This window comes from Suricata suricatta, chromosome 3 (genome assembly GCF_006229205.1).
Source record: "Suricata suricatta isolate VVHF042 chromosome 3, meerkat_22Aug2017_6uvM2_HiC, whole genome shotgun sequence".
NCBI classification, from domain to species: domain Eukaryota; kingdom Metazoa; phylum Chordata; class Mammalia; order Carnivora; family Herpestidae; genus Suricata; species Suricata suricatta.
Window position 1 is genome coordinate 109314865 of NC_043702.1, and position 19126 is coordinate 109333990.

General features: G+C 40.3%; 1 protein-coding gene and 1 long non-coding RNA gene across 3 annotated transcripts in view; one reads left to right on the forward strand and one right to left on the reverse strand.

Moving 5' to 3' along the window:
• The window catches only part of LOC115287959, an 88998-nt gene extending 86430 nt beyond the window's left edge, over positions 1–2568 (forward strand). The window contains exons 4-5 of the long non-coding RNA XR_003906744.1: positions 2167–2347; positions 2482–2568. This is a non-coding gene — a long non-coding RNA (uncharacterized LOC115287959). The remainder of the gene's footprint in view (positions 1–2166; positions 2348–2481) is intronic.
• Positions 1–19120, reverse strand: part of GREM2 (gremlin 2, DAN family BMP antagonist) — a 105571-nt gene extending 86451 nt beyond the window's left edge. The window contains exons 1-2 of one of the 2 annotated variants that reach the window (XM_029934819.1): positions 19045–19120; positions 14491–14569 (exon numbers count right to left, since the gene is read on the reverse strand). In XM_029934819.1, coding sequence (XP_029790679.1) covers positions 14491–14546 — 56 coding nt within the window. In that variant the 5' untranslated portion in view covers positions 14547–14569; positions 19045–19120. Of the gene's footprint in view, positions 1–14490; positions 14570–18502; positions 18991–19044 lie in introns of those variants that run through there. The other variant, XM_029934820.1, reaches the window with a different exon arrangement.
• Between the last annotated feature and the right edge of the window lie 6 nt (positions 19121–19126).

Sequence of the window (19126 nt, forward strand, 5' to 3'; positions counted from 1 at the left end):
CTGGGTGTTGTATGGAAAACAATTTGACAATAAAATATTATGGAGAAAAAAAAATCTAATAAACTTAAAAAAATAGAACTCAAAAAAAAAAAAAAAAGAAAAACCGTAGACTCTGAGGTTAAGCCAATTTTGTACAAGATCATGCAGCTGGTTAGAAGAGCCAGTACCAGATCTGTTTTCTTATTAGACAATTCTGTCTTTACTAAGTAGCAGTTATGTTTCAAAAGTGAGGTTAGCTTGGGATGAATATCTTGCCTGAATTACTTTTCCAAAGTCTAAACCTTGAAATACATAGTCTATTCAGAATATTTTAAAAAGCATAGTTATTTGCTTTATTCCTGATTATAATCTCCACTTTCCATTCTCTTTATGTTACATCTGCAGCACCTCTTTCACTCCCTTTGTCACCTAAGGGTGAACGGTCTCTACCATGCACTCTATGGGGTCATAAACTCATAAGTGCCATTTAGCTGAACCTTAGTAGGTTGGACTCATGGGGGACAGTGATGTACATAAATAGTTATAGTTCAAGGCAGTGTGTCGTAAGCACTCTAAGAGAGGTGGAGTCCTTTGGGAGGACAGAGGAAGGAAAGATAAATTCTGCCAGAGGGAGCAGGGCAGGCTTGATGGAACAGGTGGCCTGTAAGCTGGATCTGGAAGGATGGGTAGGATTTCAACAGGCGGATGTCGGCGGGGTGGGGTGGGGGGAGGAGAAAAGAGCAGCCTGAGCAAAGAAAATGCAATACGTGTTCAGGGAATGTCGAGTGGAGTGTGGTAATGGGCTCACAGAGCATATTGTCAGACATGGAAGAGGCATGTTTAACATTACATGCTGAAGGACTCGACCCTCAGTGCCTGGGGGTGTCATTTTACTTGGTGAGCAGATCTGTGAGCAAGGAAGTGTTGTAGTTAAGTGTGTATTTCAAGAATATTTATCTGAAGACAAGTTTTTTTTTAAATGCTACTGTCTTGTACTGAGTCATCCCTTTACTATAGAATAAAGTTCATACAGAATAACATCAGAGTCCTTTACCATGACTCTAACACTGTATACTATCTGGCTTTGCCTGCTTTTCTACCTCAAATTGTGCCTTTGCACGTTTGCATGCTAAGCTCTGAGCACATTTGCTTCTACAAGTTCCTAGAGGTTTCTTCTGCTCATCCCTGGCCCAGGGATTCTGCACTGCTTCTCCCTCCAGCCTCCATATGTCTGGCTTTCTTTTCTCCCAAGTTTCATTGAGGTATGACTGACATATATCATTGCATTAATTGAAGGTATACAGCATAGTGGGTTGACCTACATATACTGTGAAATGGTCACCACAGTAAGTTTAGTGAGCATCCATCATCTCATATAGAAACAATAAAAAGATAAAGAAAAAAAAGGAAAGAAATGTTTTTCCTTGTGATGAGAACTCTTAGGATCTACTTTCTTCATAATTTTTCTATACATCATGTAGCAGGGTCAGCCATGGTCACTTGCTGTATGTCACATCCTGGTGCTTACTTGTCTTGTACCCAGAAGTTTGTACCTTCTGACCCCCTTCCTCCTATTCCACACTGGCTTCTTCTTAACTGACTTTTTTTTTTTCAAAGAAAATCTCCTTGCCCACCCAATCTAAAGAATATTTATTTTGTATGTAAGAATATGCTATTTTGTATGTAAAGGCTAACAAAATCATTTATGATTTGTTTGTTGTGCATTCTCTGCCACTGCAATTGGCTCATGAGGGCATCCATCCTACAGTCATGGTCTTTCAGGGCATCCCCAGAGTTCGGCAGAGTAACTAACACATACAAGAATCTAAAAAAACCCAAAACGCTTGTTGAATGAATAAATTGAATGAAGTAGGATTAATATTGTTAATACACTGGAAAGACATTACACGGCTTAGAGATACCTAAATAAGGCATTCGACATCTGCTTATGGAAGTTTGTATCAAGGTCTCTGAAACATGCTGGTTCAAGTGTGTAGAATATTCTACAGTTTTGGATTTCCTTACTCATGCTAGCTTATGCATCGTTTCTAGGTGCAATTTCCTTTCAGTACATTTGTCCCTTCTTCCCCCCATTTCCCACCTCCAGCATTTTCTGGCCATCATTTCAACTAAGTGCTAGGCTTGGTAATTTTCCTAATGATCTGGAAATGGATTGCTCTCTTGCAGATGGCCATGGATTGAGTTGCCCAAGACCCGGTCATAAGTCATGACTTGCTGAAAAGAAAGGGAGTTTTTTGAAGTGGAGGGGCCTTTGGAGGTCATCCAGCAGCTTTTGAAACAGCTGCAGCAGCCAAACTAGTAGGCCCAGTACCTTCCCTGGCAATCTGGTTTCCTGATTTACTATGAGGTATGGAGCTGTTTATGATGCTTTTGATAGAAAATAAATGGCTCTTAATTCTACCGTATGATGAAGTTCATATTTGAAATGTTTGAATAGGTTTTTCAGACCATGGTTCTACAATTGGCTATAAAATTTTACAGTCTTGTTTCAAGGATATGAAAATCTGTGATTGGAGCCTCTACTCCAGGCTACAACTGGAAGAATCATAAAGCTGAGGCTACAGCTAAGAGACACTTCTTCCTGGCCTTGAACTAAAGAATTGATGTATAAAGGTTGGTAGGCCTGATTTAAGACTACTTCTAAAATTGAGTTTCACCTGGAGGCTGAATAAAAGAACACTAATTAACATATCCAATGATCTCTAGAGTGGTCGGCAATCAATACTGTAAGACACAGTTTATCCTAAACTGAGTTCATATGGACAGAGATTATTTGTTTTATAATTATTTTTATTGTGCCAATGGACACAATGAGATATCATCATAATATTGCCTTTTGGATATTTGAAGGGAATCCCTACCTCCATTTATCATGTGGGATTTCTTCCTCTTCAAGCATATGATTTCTTGCTGTAGCTTCATGAACATGATACAACCCATTCTCAACATTTCAACGTTAGAATAACCCAAGGAACATATGTGTGTGAATTGACCAGGGTCACGTTGAAGGTCAGCATCCATGGCTCTGAATAGAAGTCCAAAGTTTGTATTTCCTAGAACTGCATGATTGAAGTGGCTCCTCATATACCTGAACATTATTTGTCTGACATCTTTGAATGCAGCCAAGAACCGCAAACCAAGTTAAAATGACCTCTGAAGAGCAAAAATGGGTAGTGCAAAGTTCATGAACAAAATCTTCCAGTTTTTAGAAGACCATCCTCCACAAACTTGTGTACCTTTTACTTAATACTTAGTTTTAATAACCTCTGTTATTTGGTTTGCTGTTGGTAATGAAACAAATTCACCACGGTTAAGAGTAAGGGATAAGAAACCACAGATTGGACGGAGGAAAAGGAATAGAGTTCTTATGTGATTCAGTACACAGCATGCAGATGAGAAATGTCTCAGCCTCATAAAGATGACATGACTAAATTATAAAGCATTTGCAACAGTACCTGGCATACAGCAAGCACACTATAGATGCTTATTAAATTAACATAAATAAATGCATAGCTTAATAAAACATGAGGGCCTACAACATAATTGATGTTCTCTAGGATGATAATGATTTGACAAAGTAGGGTTTTATCACTTTTAGTACATTATGTGTAATAGGGCAGGAAAATAAACACTTTTTGAAAATATTTCAATCAGAAAAAAACATATGACTTAAAAAAATACCAGTTAAAATGGTACATTGTGACTATTTTCAAAACTCACATAGGTGGAATTCCAACGCTTGATGTCGTCTGACAAACAGGGTTTTCTGAAGTCTCTATGTTCTTTTTTATTTAAAAAAATTTTTAATGTTTATTTATTTTTGAGAGAGAGAGACAGAGCATGAGCAGGGAAGGGGCAGAGACAGAGGGAGACACAGAATCTGAAGCAGGCTCCAGGCTCTGAGCTGTCAGCACAGAGCCCGACGCGGGGCTCAAACCCACGAACCATGAGATCCTGACCTGAGCCAAAGTCGGACATGTAACTGACTGAGTCACTCAGGTGCCCGTAGAGCATTTAATAATAAATCCAAAATGAGATATTATGGCAAGACCAAAGAAAAACCCAAGTTAACGATATATATGCTGTTTGCCCTCATATTTACTTATAAATAATAGTTTCAAGGAATGCTACGATGAAATTTAATGACAAAGCTTAGTTCAGAGTTTTCTGGGTGTTTGCTTATTTGTTTGTGTTTTGATACTAGGTTCACTGACCTAGCCCTCAGGAAAATGGGGAGGTAGTTGCTTCTTCATTAGTCCTCGAGCTTCTTTTCTTATGTTGCTCTCTCAGCACTGGGCCCCTCCCTTCCCTGTGTACCCTCTTCCCTCTGTCTCTCTCTCCCTGTGCACCTGTATACTGGCCTTGGAAGCCTAGAACTCTTTGGTCAATCATCAAATACCCTAACAGTGTTTTTCTTTCCAAGTCACTTTCCAAATTATGGAATGGAAGGTGTTATTTCCTATTAAGGGAATTTCAGGCACCAGAAAACCCACTGGGAAGAAAGGCAGTCTGAGGATGAGATGTCCTGGAACATGTCTGGAGGCAGCATATTGAGTGGATGGAAAGCATGGGCTTTGGAGTCCAGCCAAGTTGGGTCTGAATTCTGGCTCCTTGCTACTGGCAGTGTGGCTTTGGGTCTTCATTTGTATGAAAGGTATAATAATAAGACTTGACTCTAAAGTTGCTTTGAAAACTAAATGGGATTGTCTTTGTAAAACACCTAATAATACGTGCAGGTTGTAATCTTGCTGAAGGTTATGAGTTAGAGCTTGAAAGCAGATGCACAGAGGGCTTAATTTTTGCTCAAGGAGGAATCACGTGACCCCTGTGTTTTTGAAGCAGAGAGATAGCGCTGCTTCTCTCAGAACTGTTACTGAGGCTTAAGTGCATGTAAAAAAGACTGACTCCAGTCCTTGAAACATAGTGAGTCCAAATGAGGTGTGGCTACTATAACAACAGGCATAATTAGATTGTTCTACTATGGATGGGCTCAATGAATGGCAGAGCTTAGTTTTCTTGTCATCATTATGATAGAATCTTTGGCATTTCTAAATTCCTTTGAGAGCTGGATGTCCTCCTTATTTCAACTTAGGGTAGAATCTTGACTCTAATTGACCATTTTATTTAGTAACATTTCTTATGTCGGGAAAACTTAGTCAATGTTTGAAATTCATTATGCTTTTCCAGGGAGAAGCTAAGGAAATGCAAAATTACAGACAGATCACTTGCTCTTTTCTGTCCCCCATTACTACTTAACACAGTCATTTGTGGGCACCCACCCAATATAACAAGCAACTGGGTCTGTCTTTAATGCCAACGTGGGCCATGGGAGAGCAGTTTAGAGCACTCCAGGTGAGCCTCTGTTATGAAACGGGATTCCAGCTCAGCTGCCCCTAGTCACGTAGATGTACCCAAATTTATGCTCTGACAGAAAAGCAAACATTTGATTATCTCCTTGTGTGTACTTGGGGGAGAGGGAAAAAATAAGGGAAAAAAAGAAAAGGACCTGACCTTTTGATATTCACTTTCTTCATCCTGCGTTCTGGCTAGTGCACAAGTAAATAAAGGCTGGAAACTACAAGCCTGCTGTGCCATTCTTCGTCATGAGCTAAACTCCAGCCAACGCCAGATATGAAACCAGAAACAAGGAGCATTACTGCTCTACTGAGACACATTGCCTTCCTCAGATCATGTTTTTCCAAAGAGCTACACCTGAGTGTGACTTTCTGGGATTCCAGTAATCCTTTTTTATGATTGTGGTTATGAGCCTTTTGGAAGAAGCCAGGAATGAAGCCACTGTCTCTGGTGTGCAGCAAAACCCAGAAGCCAGAGTGTTCTGAGAGCAGAAAGCCATGGGCAGGCAAACCAGTAGGACAGTTTTAGATGCCATGGACTGTCTGCATCTACTCGTAGTTCAAAGAACTAGAAAACAGTTGCACAGCACATCTACCACATCGTCACCACCACCACCACCACCACCACCACCACCAATGAAACTGTTAAGCAGATGATGAGTGGGAGTTGTAAACTGTTTAGCATACCAGACACACACCCTCCTCCAATGTGTGCTTCCCAGTCTCCACAAAGCAAAATTAGTGATTCACATTTGCTACTTTTACCCCATTCCCACTTCACCTAGCTCAGAGGTAGCCTGTCCTTATTGAATGCTGCTGTTACCTGGTTAGTGTGTATGTCCCCTGGCGGACCGAATGCTCCAGGAGGCTGAGGCCTAGCTTAGTCCTTTTTTATATTCCTAGTGCCTGGCACACTGTAAACACTCTATAATGTCTGTTGATTGCATATAAATCAGAGCCCTGACAAAACAGGGCTGAAGTTCTAAACTGATGGCCAATTTGTTAACATTATCTGTGACTTTTTCTACATTTAAACAATTATAGGTCCTTACTTTCAAATCCACACGCTCTAAGTTATTTTTTTTCATGTACTCCCAAAACATTTTCAATGTATCCACCCTTCAGGCCAGCTACTGAGGGGGTTTACACAGATGGAACAAATATTCTCCACTCCTTTAATGAGATTATTGAGTCTGTGTCATAAGCCACAGTCTATATATTCAGAAGCCACCCTAATAAATATTTTGGGGTTTATTTGATAGTCTTGGCTGTCATTTGAAACAGAAAATCAGTTCAACACCACAGCAGTTACTGTTGGCTCCAAACCTTAATTGGCCAGTGTTTTAATCATATGGAGACAATCTGAATTTTACTGCCATCGAGAAACAACAGGAATATCTAATGTAGGAATTAGGAACGCATATCAATTTTCACAGTGCAGTGTGGTAATTATGAGAGTGCACTTTCTTGTTGTCATTAAAATGGCTTTCTAGTAGCCAAACTATTGTTCTGGTGTGTGGTGCGTCTAAAGACTCCACTGGCCTCTCTGCCTTTGATCTTTTGAGTTTCTGAAGTTGTGGGATTTTGCATGCTGCCCCAACAATCTGGAAAAATGTACAATCACTATAAAAGGAAATTTTCCTATTAGTCCAAGAATAATCTTTTATAGCAAAACCACCTGACAGAAACATGTGGGTGCGTATCACCCTTGTGAGGACCAAAGCTATTTTTACAACTGAGGATTATTTGCTTCCCTTTGTACAAATCCATATGGTGTCTATTCAGACCTCAGTCAACAGCAATGCTGTCTCATTCACCCCCAAGAATAGAGGTCACAGTTTTTGCTCCAAATTTGGATAAAAAGAGCTTTTATGAAGAGTTAGCTGTTGCATCTTCCACAGCGCAATTACTTGAGGTCAATGGCATGTAAACTCAACCGGAGTAGGGCAGCAAACATGAATGAAGTAGCCGAGGAGCATGGCTTTCCTGCCTTAGACATACCCTGCTTCATCTCTGCCTCCTTCCTGCTGCTCTCTCCCCTGGAGTAAAACATCTTCCGGACTCTGTAGAGGACAGTGAACAATCCTTCTGTTGCTGACTCTCATGGTGATCTGGGGGCACCATGGGTAAGGACTGCTGCGCTTCATTCATTCATTCAATAGAGTAAAGGAAGGGATGCCCACTGTTTACTGGAGGATCTGTCCCAGGTGGATATCTGGTTCTGTGTATGTCTGGTTCCAGAAATAAAAGGGAAGAGGAAGGAAAAAGAGCACTGTGCAAACATGACTTGTCTAAGGAGGAGCAGAATGTTTTCCTCCTGAGAGTGACCTTCCTCTGACAAACAGGAGGAAGAAGGTTCTGGATGGACTATGACACCAACTCTTCTTTTCCCAAATCCTGTCCAGAGGCTGAATTTGTTGGTTAAAGTAATTCTAAGTATGACCAAGTAAACAAGTCTAACCAGGGCATTTGAACTAAAGAAGCCACTAGTTGTCGGGGATGAGGAAGAACCTGACTATGTTTGGTCCAAACAGGGAAAGAAAAGTCATTGCTATTACTTCAGAAAGCCAAAATTGACCATGGCACTTGGAGACCTGGGAAGGAGAATGTAAGGCCACTTTATTCTTCCTACTACTCTACTCCATTTTCCATTCGTTCATCACTTCCACTGAAGGCACTGTTGGGACTTCTAAAAATGACTGTGACTATTTCAATGGACCTCAGCTTTGGGGAGTTCAAGCTCTTAGACTATTTAATATTACAAAGAACAGGAGAAAAATTCATCCAAATTAAGCAACAACAAACTCCACTGCATTTATACAAAGTCCTTCTACTGTCCTCAAAGCAAAGTGATTTCTCCCCCACTCTGGCACACAGCCTGTAGGCTGCACCTTGGACCTTTGTGAAATCTCCTGCAGCACTTAATGTACTGTTGATTTAGGCTTAGCGTGATGGTGGAGGTCCATTGGGAGCATGGTGTAGTAGAAAGAGGAATAGACGGAGATAGGGAATGTGGATTCTACTACTAGTTCTACAAAAAACTAGTTAACAGTCTTTAAAAATTTTTTTAAATGTTTATTTATTTTTGAGAGAGTGCAAGAGGCTGAGGGGCAGAGAGAGAGAGAGAGAGAGAGAGGGAGACACAAAATCCAAAGCAGGCTCTAAGCTGTCAGTGCAGAGCCCAATGCAGGGCTTGAACCCACAAACTGTGGGATCATGACCTGAGCTAAAGTCAGATGCTTAACCAATTGAGCCACCCAGGAGCCCCTCATTAGCAGTTTTAAAAAGCACATGACTTTCTGAGCTCCTTATCTGTAAAATGAGAAGATTAAATGAATTATTACTTTGCATCTCTAAAATTGTAAAGTAGAAGACATTAATACATAAACAGGTCATAGGGTGTAGAAAACAGAAAGAAAATAATGAAAAGTGGCACACTGTATGATTTGCCCAGGCCTTAAGCATCAAAAATTCTTCGTTGGAAGTGATTTCTCAATCCTCCAACACCCTTGGAACCTTCTCTGCCCAATTTTATCCAGCCTTTTATCTTGTGCTTTTATTATTGAAATATATGTCTTATCTTCTCCATTAGCTATAAGCTCCTTGAAAATATGCTCCATCTCTTGATATTCTGCCATTTCTAGCTCTGGATCGATAAATATTTGTCAAAAGAATCAATGGTTCTGACTGAGTGTTTAACTCTTTAATTAAATTTAATTCTTCCAAAAATTATTACATTTGAAAGATAAGATTAAGACTGAAACATTTATCCATTTATAAAATTGGATTTGAACTCTCAATTCTAAAGTATTCACAGAAATGAGCTATTCTTTTATTAAACATTCACAGATACTCATTCTGAGGACCTTTGCTTTTTGCCCCAATCCACTAATATCAAAAGCCTGCTAACTACATAAGTAAATACATATATACACAAACACATTCACACAATAAAAACAAGAGTTACATTTTCTGTGCTTGGGTTGAACACATGATCTTACCTAATTCTTACAACAATACTATGGAATTTTAGATGAGGAATAGTGCTACTAAGTAATAGTGCCACCCAGACAGGAATGGAGCTTGGTTTATCTCACTCCAAAGTTCATGGTTACCAGTAGAGCATGCTCTCTCTGTGTTTGTCTATCCACCCAACACAATCTACCTAGACTTTTATCTCTGTGAGTCTCTAGTATGAACCCTACATCAATGCAAGGAAATACAGCCAAAATTATTGAAGAAAAACGGAGTATATAAGAGCTTTGTTGTAGTGAAAAGGCAGTGAATCTTATTTGAACTTCTTAAGTTCTTAATTTAATGCTATTTGGCCCCCTGATGGTTTCATGAAGTTAGGAAATCTACTAAAGCTCAGTAAGCTTCAGTTCTTTGTCAGTAAAATGTGGACAATAGTACGTATCTCAATAAGTTTTTATTAAAAACTCAATGAAATATTGTATATTGAAAGATCTAAAATGCGTAATATGTGCTCAGTAAGTCCTTCCTTGTCCCCCTCCCAACTTTCGGCATAAGCACTGCCTTCCCCAACAAAGTCTGTAACAATAGGAAATTGAACTACACATTTGCAGGAACACCTTGGCAGCCTTTCTTAAGGAGAGCTCTCCTCCTCAGACTAAATAAGTCTCAAATAAAATGTTTTACCTCCCTAGAAGTTACCAGAAGCCACCAAGGCTGCAGCCATGCCGAACAGAAGTTGCTCATCCTGCCATGTAGAGGACCCTTTTCTTGAGGTTCTTATTTGGGTACGTTGCGGTCCATGAGATGATCTTACAATAACACTTCTATTGAGTAAAATCGTTAAGTATTCTTTCTCATATTTTCCTCCTTAATTTATTTTTTTGCAAAATGGTTCTGCAACCACAGTGGCCTCTACGGGGTGCTCATTGATTCATCTGCCAAACACCAAGTGCCTTGGACTAGAGACACACAGATGAAAATGCATGACCCCTCAGATACCTCACAGGACAGCAGGGGAGAAAAGATGTGAAAAGACAATTAAAACGCAGCACAGAGCTATCTATGACTGGGAAAGCCATGCAAGGAGTCTCTGACTCCTCAGGGCACTAGCCAGACCCAATCAGCAACTGTGGCCTTCAGCCATCCAGTTCACTCATCCCACAAATTCCTACTGATGTTTGAGACCAGCCTAGAAACACACACAAAGATAATGTGGCGAAGGTATGGCTTTCAAGACTCTTCCTACAGCAGCTCTTGGTCAAACCCTTGCAAATCGAACTTGAGGAAAGCAACGGACTTTTCTTTGACTTTCGGTCCTGAGCGTGTAGCCTCAGCGTTAGGTGGCAGCATCAAGGGCCAGCTCCATATCTGATGTATGAGTCCCCTCAGCTGAACTCCATCCAGGGCCCCCCTCACCGCCTCCTTCCAGCACAAGTTTCCTTCGCTCACAGGGTGGCTCATTCCAATTGAAGCAACTTCAGCTGATAGAAAATTTGCCATCTAATAAGCCAAATTTATCATCCTATAGAGTGAGGTGTTTTACATTTTTGTCCTCCATGGACTTCCTTTGGGTCTGATCTCTTTTTCAGGATAATGTTTCTAAGTTCAGAAATGTATACTTTTAATAGAAAACTGTGTGTGTGTGTGTGTGTGTGTATGTGTGTGTACATATATACATATATAACAAAGTGTGATATAGATTTCTGTGGTCTTTTTTATAACCTATTAATAATAAGATCTAGAAATAGGTATTATAATTGCCGTAATTTTGATGTAGTGATATGTGTGATATTTTGAGACATCTGTACCAACTCTAATGTGCTATGAAAATAGCTCCGATTTCTATTGGTGACAAAGTGACAGTTCTGATGATACTACTGTGGTTTTTTGCTCACATTGACAACTAAAGGAAATGGGAAATTACAGTTATAGGGTAGTAGAAACAAAGATGCACTTTTTCACCCAAATTCATAGACTCTGAATTCTCATAGACTACCCCAGAATAAAGAATTCTTCCACAGAGATTTTTTTTAAAAAACTGTTTCTTGCAACCACAGAGAGCAAATTAGTCCTCTTGAACTCTCCTGCTTCTCCTAAATTAAGCCATCCAATTAAGAAACTGACATTGTTTCCATATTCTTCAGTAAGCTTATCACTTTGTCTGTATGAGATAGTTTGTTAATTCCAAATTGAAGCACTGAGACCAGAAAGTCAGCAAGTGTTCCAGTGTCTTACGAGCAGACCGCAAGCCCCAAAGGCACGAAGGATAAACTTGCAGGAACACTGGCGTCCTCTCATAGTGAAGTTGTCTCTCACAGGGAGAAAAATCTGTCAAAAATGGTTATTAAGTATTTATAAGGGGAAGCAGTATGTTTTCTTAAAAAGAGGAGTAATTTACTTAAAATTTTTTTTAATGTTTATTTTTATTTTTCAGAGAAAGAGATTGACAGAATGAGAGCAGGGGAAGGGCAGAGAGTGAGGGAGACAGAATCTGAAGCAAGCTTCAGGCTCTGAGCTGTCAGCACAGAGCCTGATGTGGGGATCGAACTCACGAGCCCTGAGATCATGACCTGAGCCAAAGTCGGATGCTTAACTGACTGAGCCACCCAGGAACCCCAGGAGTAATTGACTTTTAATGACAGTTTGATTTTCTTCCTGAAATGATCATTTTAAACACAAATATGTAACACAAGGGATCAGTAACACAAACCAAAAAACAAAAAAATCTTTTCCCAAGAAGAATGAATGAACTTATAATTGCTTGGCCTGTGTTAAATGTGTGTAGTTACAGCTCTTTAAAGGCTGCACCATTCAACAGACAATAAGCAGGCATCTCTTATCTTAGGTATAAACTAGATACAGTTGGATCCCAAAAGGTACAATTAATTAAGCACCAATTTTGTGCTGGGAAATAAAACAATGAATAAGAAATGGCTTCTGTCCACAAGAGAACCTAAAATTTATTGAAAGATGTAAACATATGGCAAAGGAGGTCTAAAACTATGGTTTATTGGAGGAGAAATACCCAAATGATGTAAAGAAAAAATAATAATCAATAGACCTATATTGTCAGTCAAATGGTTTTGTTAACAAGGCAAAATAATACTATAGATTTTCAAGGCATTCTGTCTTAGGATACTATGCAAACACCATTATAATTACTAGGATATTCTTATCTTTCCCACTTGTTTGAGTTCTTCACAATTATCTTATTGATTATTAACCTCACACAGCACCTCCCACATCGTATCCCCTCCACACATAACATAAATAAGTGAATGAAGGTGTAACATTCGATGGGAAAGGTGGAGGACAGGGGTTTGAGACCTGGTTCTGCAATTTGCTTGGCTGTGTCAATTTTTGAACACTCTTCATCTCTCTCTAAACCTTAGTTATCTCACTTGTAAAATGGGGATAATAACAAGAATACTAGGCTTTGGGTAGAGATTATATGATACCTGTGAACGGTTTAACAATCATCCTTCAAGGGATGTCAGCTACTGTCACGGAAGGAAGCATGTAGAACTGATGCTCAGAGCTAGAATGAAATATGATAGTCAACTTCCACTTTCTCCTTTTAAAGAGTGAACTCAAGAGACTGTAGGTTGTCCCCAAGGCCACACTTGCAGTGTGAAAAACAGGAACAGGTGCAAACCCAGGTCTCCTGAGTTTCCTAGCTTAATAAGTTTTAATAATAACCAGATAACACTCTTCTAGGTCAAAAGAGTCTTAATACCAGTTCTCTCTCTAAAACAAAGTGATGTTATTGTCTGTTTTCTCCAAAGTTTACATTCTCTGAATTCAAAGAATTGAAGTACTTTCTCCATATTATTTGTCAAGTTGAAGTCTTAGCTTGAAGCATTTCTATTGCTCCAAATATTTAATGAGGAACAGTGAGGCAAGCTCTCTGCAGGCTAGAGGATGTGGCCCTCAGACATGAGCACATCCTTAGCAAAAGGGTTAACATTGGCACCTTTCTATTTTTCTCTCAGATACTAGACTTAAGGATGAATATTCTTCATTTTTTTATAGTCTATCGAATGAGACACTCCTGGGACTACAGACATAAATCAAGCCACAGTCAAGATTATTTCCATATACATAATTTTAATCATTTAGTGATGAGTTGGTGTTATAGAAAGAAGTTTGCTGTTGTTTTTATCTGTATGAGTAAATGGCTTATATAGGAATTAAATGCAACACCGTATGTGGAAATATAAAGGGTCATGCTAGTGACAATAAACACACTATTTGGTTACTGTTGCTGTTGTTACTGCTCTTTGTTGAATGAAGGCTTGCATAAATGGTCATGTTCTTGGCTATCAAATGTTGTGGTTATCATCAACTGCCTTAATCAATAAAACTTGCAGAAGATAAATCCTCAAGGTTGTAATAAAGATTAAATCACATAATATGCAGGAATGTGTCTAGTATCATCTGGCAACTGTTAAGCACTCAAAAAATGTTAGATGAATCTTAACTTGTAAAGTGACTAATAAAAAAAATTAAAGATAGCTTAAAAATTTATGAGATTTAGACCCCAAGAAAAAGCAGGTGGCAACGAAATCTCATTACAGAACTATTGGATTTTTATTAACTCTAAGTACAATATCACACATTTATCAACTTTCCCCAAACACAACTCCTGCAGTGAGAAAATATAATGCATTACTCAGGGTTTGTGTTGTAATTGCATAAAAGCAGAGCGAGGTGGTGAGTGTCCCACTGGTGATAAGATTAGCTTCCTGCAGAACCACGGCCACAGAACCAGGTGGAGTGATTTTACTGCAGACATTATTTGTACTAGACAGAGTCAATTTAGCTTAGCATTTCACATGAGCTAGTCAAGTGTTCCCCTGGTCAGTGTGTTCTCTTTTTCTGCTCCCTCACTGTTTAAATAACTTATAGGAGAGGAGAATTTTAGTTTGAAACTGCTACTAATCCACAAAATGAAAGTCTTGTCTGTGAATATTTGTGTACTTGGCGTCATACCCTTCAAAAACTCTATTTCAGGAGAATTTTTCCATTAAGTCATGTATTTCCTTTGTTTCTAATTCCCTTACATTCATAATTCAGAAATGTTTTCTTAGTGTAACATACCCTCAAGTACGTCTTCTCCTGGGGGTTACTGTATCTGCCAGAACACTATGATCTTACTTACCCTGCTTTGCCCCTCCAACAGGTAAGTGCCTTCAAAGAGGTTTCTCCTTCAGCCATGGATTCCTTTATTGCACAGTAATCTAAAAAAAAGAGAGATGGAACCCAGAGTTTCTTCGACTGTAAGGAGCTTTGACGTGCTACATTAAAAACTGAAAAGCCACGTTGGAGATTTGCAGCCTCTAGGATTTATCTCTCCCTCCCTTGTTGCTACCACCCCACTAATACAGCATTGTGTTTGATTCCACGTGACCCTTGATGAAGCTTCCGCTTTCATCCAAGCCTTCCCAGCACTGGGGCACACGGGAGTGGTACAGAGGCTAATCTGACTGAGAACTGGGAGGACACACGGTGACCTCCCTTTCTTCCCAGATACCAAGAAGTCTTTACTCTGTCCTTGAAAAACCCTTTTGTTTTGTCCTTGAAAACCCTTTTGCTTTGATTCAAGAACACCATACCTCCTAGCAGACAAGAGTGGCACCAGAGAGAGGCAGTGATCAGAGCCTCCAAGGTCTCATTTGGACACATAAGCTGAGCCCTGCTGGGCAGCCCCTGAAGGCCCCAAGATTCACTTTCCCAAATTAGCCCTTTCTCTACAGAGATCCTTTCTCTACAGAGGTCATGGCTTCCCTCACCCCGTGTGCCTGTCCCCAGCCCAGTGTTCCTAGGAGGAACCTCAACTTTTCCCCAAGAATGCTTTTTTCTGAGGCTCTCAGACTTTGTTTTATTACCCCTTCTGAGCTGCCTCCTAGGGCCTTCATATTTAGCAGCAAGTTGCGTGGCATTTGAACTAAAGATAGCAAAGAGACAAAGGTGTTCTTGAAGCAAAAATCACCAACCTAGCTAAATTAAGATGAAACATGCAGAAATTACCACTGGCAGCTACAGGCTGCCCACTTTAAGAGTGATTATCTCTCCTATGCACATTTATATAAACCTTGCCCCCAGAATATGGCTGATCCGTGGAAGAAAGTGCAAGTGCAAGGCTTAGGAGCCATGAGTTTTTAAAAGGTTGGACTAGGTGTACTATTGAGTAGGTTGAATCATCTCTGAGATAAGAGGTAGATGCATAATTCTTATTTTTTTAGCACATGGTCTTGAACTCTGGAACACTTTGGTTTCTGCTTTGAAACCAAATTCCCTAGGATTCTAGACACACTATTGATTGCCAGTGTGTAAAATGTATTCTTGTGGCCTTGGATCTGCCTTTGAGGTATGCTTAATATAAAAGCTAGGTTTATGCATACAGCAGCTCATCAGCCTTTTCCCTGGAGAACCAACTCAGGAAACCCTATTCTTTTGTTTTCTTTTATTCTCGGCTTCCCTTTCTCCCACTCATCTGCTAGCAGAGTAAAGATAAAGATTGACTGAATAGCTTCAGAGTGAAGCAAATTCAAAGAGAAATTGAGTTCTCTCTTAACTATGCTGCTTTCCTTATTTTGCCAGCCAGCACCAAGTCTGTAGGCAAAAGTGGAACCGGACATTCCTGAATGTGATATCCTTTATTAGGTAAGGCCCTAGACTCTGCTTTCCAGAAGGAGGAAGGTGCAGACAGTTAGGGAGCCGGGCTCAAGCCATTCAGAGATTGGAGTCTCCCCCTGGTCAGAGGAGAGAACACTCTTCGGAATTTGTATGCTGCCCTCTCCTGGCCTGTGTGCAGGAGCGTCCGCAGGTCATCAAGCCTGTGGATGTTCATCGGTGCCTGTGGGCAAGGTACACGTGTACACGAGACTCTTGAGAACTCTCAGAAAATCTCACTGACTTTTATACTTGAAGCTTACTTGATGAAATAAACTCACTGTTCCTTTGACTCTTGGATTCATATTTAAGAATGCCAATCTTTGTGCCATCTTCCCTCATACCCTGGTGCTCTGACCTCTCCTTACTCGTCCTCTTACTGCCATGCGGCTCTGGGACTCTGCTCTGCAAACCAGTGTTCCACATGAGCTGGGTCCTGTGAATGAGCTGCCCAAAGACATCTTCCCACCTAGAAGTGGTGGCTATGGGAAATATCTGTACTTAGATGAGCGGTTTGGAGACCATACTCTAGCCTGACTTGTGATCAAGATTAATTCTATGCATTATTAGCTAGCGTGTCCAATTCACATGAAGGAGACTCTGTGGTAGGAAGAGAAACAGCTAAGCAAACATACGAATAGATGGCACCAGAGGCCAAATTCTTAAGTGCATACTTTCCCCTTTGAAAAATTTGTCTAATTTGCTGGTCCTTTGCGTGACTTGTTTTAAGCCCAATACTTGGCACATTTGGTTGCAATAATTCATTACTTTCTCCTAAATATTTAAAGGACCCCGATACTGAGTAAATGCTTACAATCTGGCATGATTGCTGTAGCAACGCTGGGATACAAATGTGACTGGTCTAATCTGTTGTGTGCCTGTGACTCCACAGCCTCTCAATGTTTGTCCGTGACCTAGGCTGGCCAGGCCTCGCCATATCAATAAGAACTCAGGCGCCCAGACTGGAAGCCTAATTCCATCCTTTGCTTTAGAAGAAGAGGGCTAAGGAAGAGGTGTTTACTTTAAAGAGATTTAAAGGCATGTACCTTGTTTAAACTTTACCAGACGTCTACCTTGTGGGTATCTAAATCCCTGGCTGGCTATCCTAAAATGTACAGGGAATGAACTTTTGATTACTTCTCTCGATGAAGAATGATAGCACAAAACAATGAGTAATCAAAGCATTCTTCACATTTATCTTCAAAAAGCCATCGTGTCTCCTAGTTCAAAGTGTGTATACACACTTAGTCTCACGTTTACTTTGCCGCCACCAACATGACTAAAGTTGCTTTAGAGTTTGAACGGCAAGAGGGAAATGGGTCTCAGTTTATTTCAGATATTACATTTACAGATTGAAAAATGTTTATAGTGACACAAAACTACCCTTTTAACTGTAAATAGAATTTAGTTGGGTCAGTTAAGTAGTATTTATTTAAGTAGGTGAAGTCTTGACAATCAGTTTCCTTTGTGATATAAAAAGAGAAAAACATTCATCTATAAAATCAAAATGCTCTCTCCTAAATAAAATATTCATTTGCCATGTCTATTCTTTGACATGATTTCAAAAATACCTTGTTAAATCATTCAAACTTGGCAATGGGCAAAAATATGGACATTTGTCATAACTACATGCATTCATTTTCATTAACGACAAAGGAACATGTTCATTTAATTAAAAAAAAAAGTCAGTGTAAATTCTCCATTGTGATATGTAAAACAAACACCTTTCTTATAACTTCCTTATCTGCCGTGTGCAGGCACTCCTCTTGGATAAGGAGTGCCCTGAAACCAGCCTTGACAGAATGGGGAATTGATTGCGAATTACCAACGGATAGTTTGAATATGTCCCACCAAAAATCTAATGAGAACAGTGCTCGTAAGAGGAGGTATTCTATTGCTCCTGCACCTGCTGCGGTAACACGCTCCTGTTGAACTGGAGTCCCAATCCGCCCATGTCCTTGACTGCAGGGAAAGCGGGTTTTCCAGGCATTCAGAGCAGCTATACACCAGTTATTTGAGCATTGCCCAAAGCAAGACAAATCTTTTAACTCAGGCTTCATTCAATCCCCACTGGCTTTTCTGAGGGAAAGACTGAACTCATTAAACAATGTTAATTTAATCACAAGTAATCAACAGGAAAAAAAGTTATATAACCATCTTCAAAATTTGAAATAAAACATGGTGAAATCCCAATAGATTTTCTTTTCTTTTCTTTCTTTTTTTTTTTTTACAAAGCTCATGTTTTAAAATAAAATGAAGAAAGAATGGAAAAGAAATGGCCAGATGTCTACCGAGTTTAGTATCAAATAAAATCAAACCAAAAATGGGCATTTTCTTACAAGTATTCCATTTATAATACATTTCCAATTCATGACTTTCTAATATAGTAATACATGAGATCTTGAAACTCATCCTACTCGAAGGTGCAGAAAACAAATGCATTTTCAACTCATAAGACAATGTAAAAATAAATCAGATACACAAGGAGAGTCACTGACCATTACACTGAGGAATCTCCTTCTCCCTTCTCTCTGCTTCTTTCAACCACAGCAAAATGACACAGGGACATTTCACTCATGAGCTTAGTCCGCGTTGGGCCCACGCTTTAAAGATCAGAGTCAGCTCTGGCGCCTACTCCTCCGGGGACGGTATTAACCTGACAGGTAGGTGGGAATGTTCAGAGCCTACTTTCTAACCATCAGATGGGGTTTGAGTCGCTCTAGGTCACACTTAAAACGGAGGTCACCAAGATCTAGAAATGGGCAGCATGACAACACGCAGGTACTGACGTTATTTTAGAAAAAAACGACGACGGTCAGGTTTGAAGGTCCTCTCCCACGGATCATTCAGTGGGTGAGTAGGTCCCGGCCCCTGACCCGCGTTAGCAGCGCCAGTCACCTAGGGAGATGAAGCGCGTCACTCACTCGGCGCTGTCTACGCGAACCGGCAACGGAACCGACGATGTCGTTACTTCCAAGCGCCCGGAGAGGAGCGACCCCAGAAGCCTTCTGCGCCCCCCCTAGTCTGACAGGCCGCCTACCTGCAAGGACGCGACGGAAGCCGACTCCTCCGGGTCCCTGTCCTCTGCGCTCGCAGCCCGAGGCAGGCCGCTCCGGCTCTCG